General features: G+C 35.7%; 1 protein-coding gene across 1 annotated transcript; it reads right to left on the bottom strand.

The window, feature by feature from the left end:
• Nucleotides 1–1,129: 1,129 nt before the first annotated feature.
• Nucleotides 1,130–1,606, bottom strand: LOC132062380 (uncharacterized). Its single transcript, XM_059454960.1, has one exon. The coding sequence runs from the start codon at nt 1,604–1,606 to the stop codon at nt 1,130–1,132; it is 477 nt and encodes a 158-aa protein (XP_059310943.1).
• Nucleotides 1,607–2,251: the final 645 nt, after the last annotated feature.

Here is a 2,251-nt window from a genome sequence, read left to right as displayed (position 1 = left end):
ATTATGGAAATCGTGTGTAGGTTCACGACAAAGGAATCATGCCTTAAGAAAGAAAGAGTTAGCCTTAACACACCTTGTCGTCTCCTTAACTACTTAATGCTTATCCTTTCGAACTTGTAAATCTACATTCAAGATAATTCTTACCAGGGTCAAGCCATTGAAACTCTCATAAAGTCAAACTAGACTAATAAATAAGCCAACGAAAATTGGATAGCATTTCCCCTATATTATCTACTTTCTCCAAATTCCAAAACAACTATCAAATATCAATAACAACATCAACAATAACATAATCAAGATACTACATGACAAACATAAACAAATCCGTCCAAATCTGCCTTCGAAAATCAGTCCATAGGCCAACAACATCAACATATCCACCTACAACCTTTATGCCATATTTTCCTTTACTTTAAACCATTAAAATCCTCCAAAAACAACTTAATATCAAAGTAAAGATGAAGAACATATCATATAACTTGAAGAACTTCACCCCTCACACAATTCACTCTAAGTTTATACACCACAACTTCAATTAGAAACAAGCTCCTTCCATGAACTAGTTAAGGATTTCAAAGCTTGATCTTCACTTGAAATAACTTAGGATGTTTATGGAAGGTTTAGGATGGTTAAGAGAGAGTTGGAAGGGTCTAGAAGATCTAATTTTGGTGATAAAATGAACCAAGGTGGTTCCCCTCTTATTTATAATCAAAACAACAATTCTCCACCGCCTTAATTCGACTGCAGCTTTGACGGACTGTTAACATGTTGACGGTTCATCAATGTGCAACCATCGAATTACAAGTGAAATCGTACAATTTTGTACGGGCTGCATCTTTTACTGTACGTCTCAGATTTGTGATATGTCAGTTGCATTGGAAAGAAGACTCGCTGAACTTTAATTTACATAGGTTATGCATTCCATAACTCATTGTATTCTAGGAGATATACCTCTCTAAAGTTGACCCAAAATTTCTGTCCACAATTCTGGCAAATTTTTCCAAATTTTCGAAAAACTTATTTTCTTCGATTTGCTTGATTTCAGAACCTTTAGACACTTGCTTAGAACTTGTTAAGAGTATTACTTAACCTTATAAGGGTTCCATGACCTCTCTGAGCTTACGTTATTTTACTCACAACGCAAACGACACAAAATTTTTTTAGGTGTAACATTTCGTTCCATATAAATGTACTCAACCACTACCATCTTCTCTTCCATAATCTTCCATATTTCTTCCACCATGCTGACAACCTTCCATGGAACTTCCCACGTCCTCTGAATTATGTTTTTCACCAATAATGAATCAGTTTCAATCCTGATCTGATCCATCGGATTAGCTCTCACAAATCTGAGTGCCTGTAGAATTGCTAGTGCCTCTGCCTCTGTGGTAGTGCTCTGAGGATCCTCCATTTCTTTAGCTTGAGCTTGAATGACATCCCCATATTCATTCCTTATACAGATTTCCCATGAACTTCTCGTGGGATTACCCCTAGAAGTCCTATCAATATTTATCTTGATCCATCCATTTTCAGGCATTTTCCATAAAACTTGAGTCACTTTAACCTTCGATTGTGCTTCTATAAAGCCTCTATCACAACAGTCCATCTATCAGGTTCATACTTAAAGGTTTACTCCTCAATTTCATGAATTGGATCAGAGTATGCATCACCTGGTACATGAGTTTCATAATTGGCACTTTTCCTTCATGTCTCATAGTATTTCTCCTTTTCCACAATTCCCAAATAATAATAGCAAGGACAACTTGATAAACACATTAAATGTGTGCTTTTCCTAGAAAATTCCACCACCTATTAATTATCTGAATAACTTGAAGATTCTCAATATTTATCCCCACTAGGCCACAAAAATATTTTCAAATAGCTTGAGCAGTTGGGGAATGTAAAAAAACATGGGAAATGTCTTCCACTTTTGGATGTTGACAACAATAGCATCTGGAAGGGAATTGATGACCCTATTTCTTTAGTTTATCATCTAAAGGCAATTTGAATTGGCAAAACTTCCACATAAAGAAAGATATCTTTATTGGCAATCCTTTTATCCACATTTTCTTATAAAGGATACTATATTCCTTCCTTTGTCTAAGCAATTGGAAAGCTGAACCTGCAGAAAATTTACCTCTTGAATCCACTTTCTAGAAAGCCTTATCTGCTTGCATGCTCTCCTCTGGTGGTTGAATGTTCTGCATTATATGATCTGCCAAGTCTTCAGGCAAAATTTCTCTCAATAACT

Source organism: Lycium ferocissimum, chromosome 7, assembly GCF_029784015.1.
Source record: "Lycium ferocissimum isolate CSIRO_LF1 chromosome 7, AGI_CSIRO_Lferr_CH_V1, whole genome shotgun sequence".
Classification (NCBI taxonomy): Eukaryota; Viridiplantae; Streptophyta; class Magnoliopsida; order Solanales; family Solanaceae; genus Lycium; species Lycium ferocissimum.
This window is presented reverse-complemented; position numbering and strand designations above follow the sequence as displayed.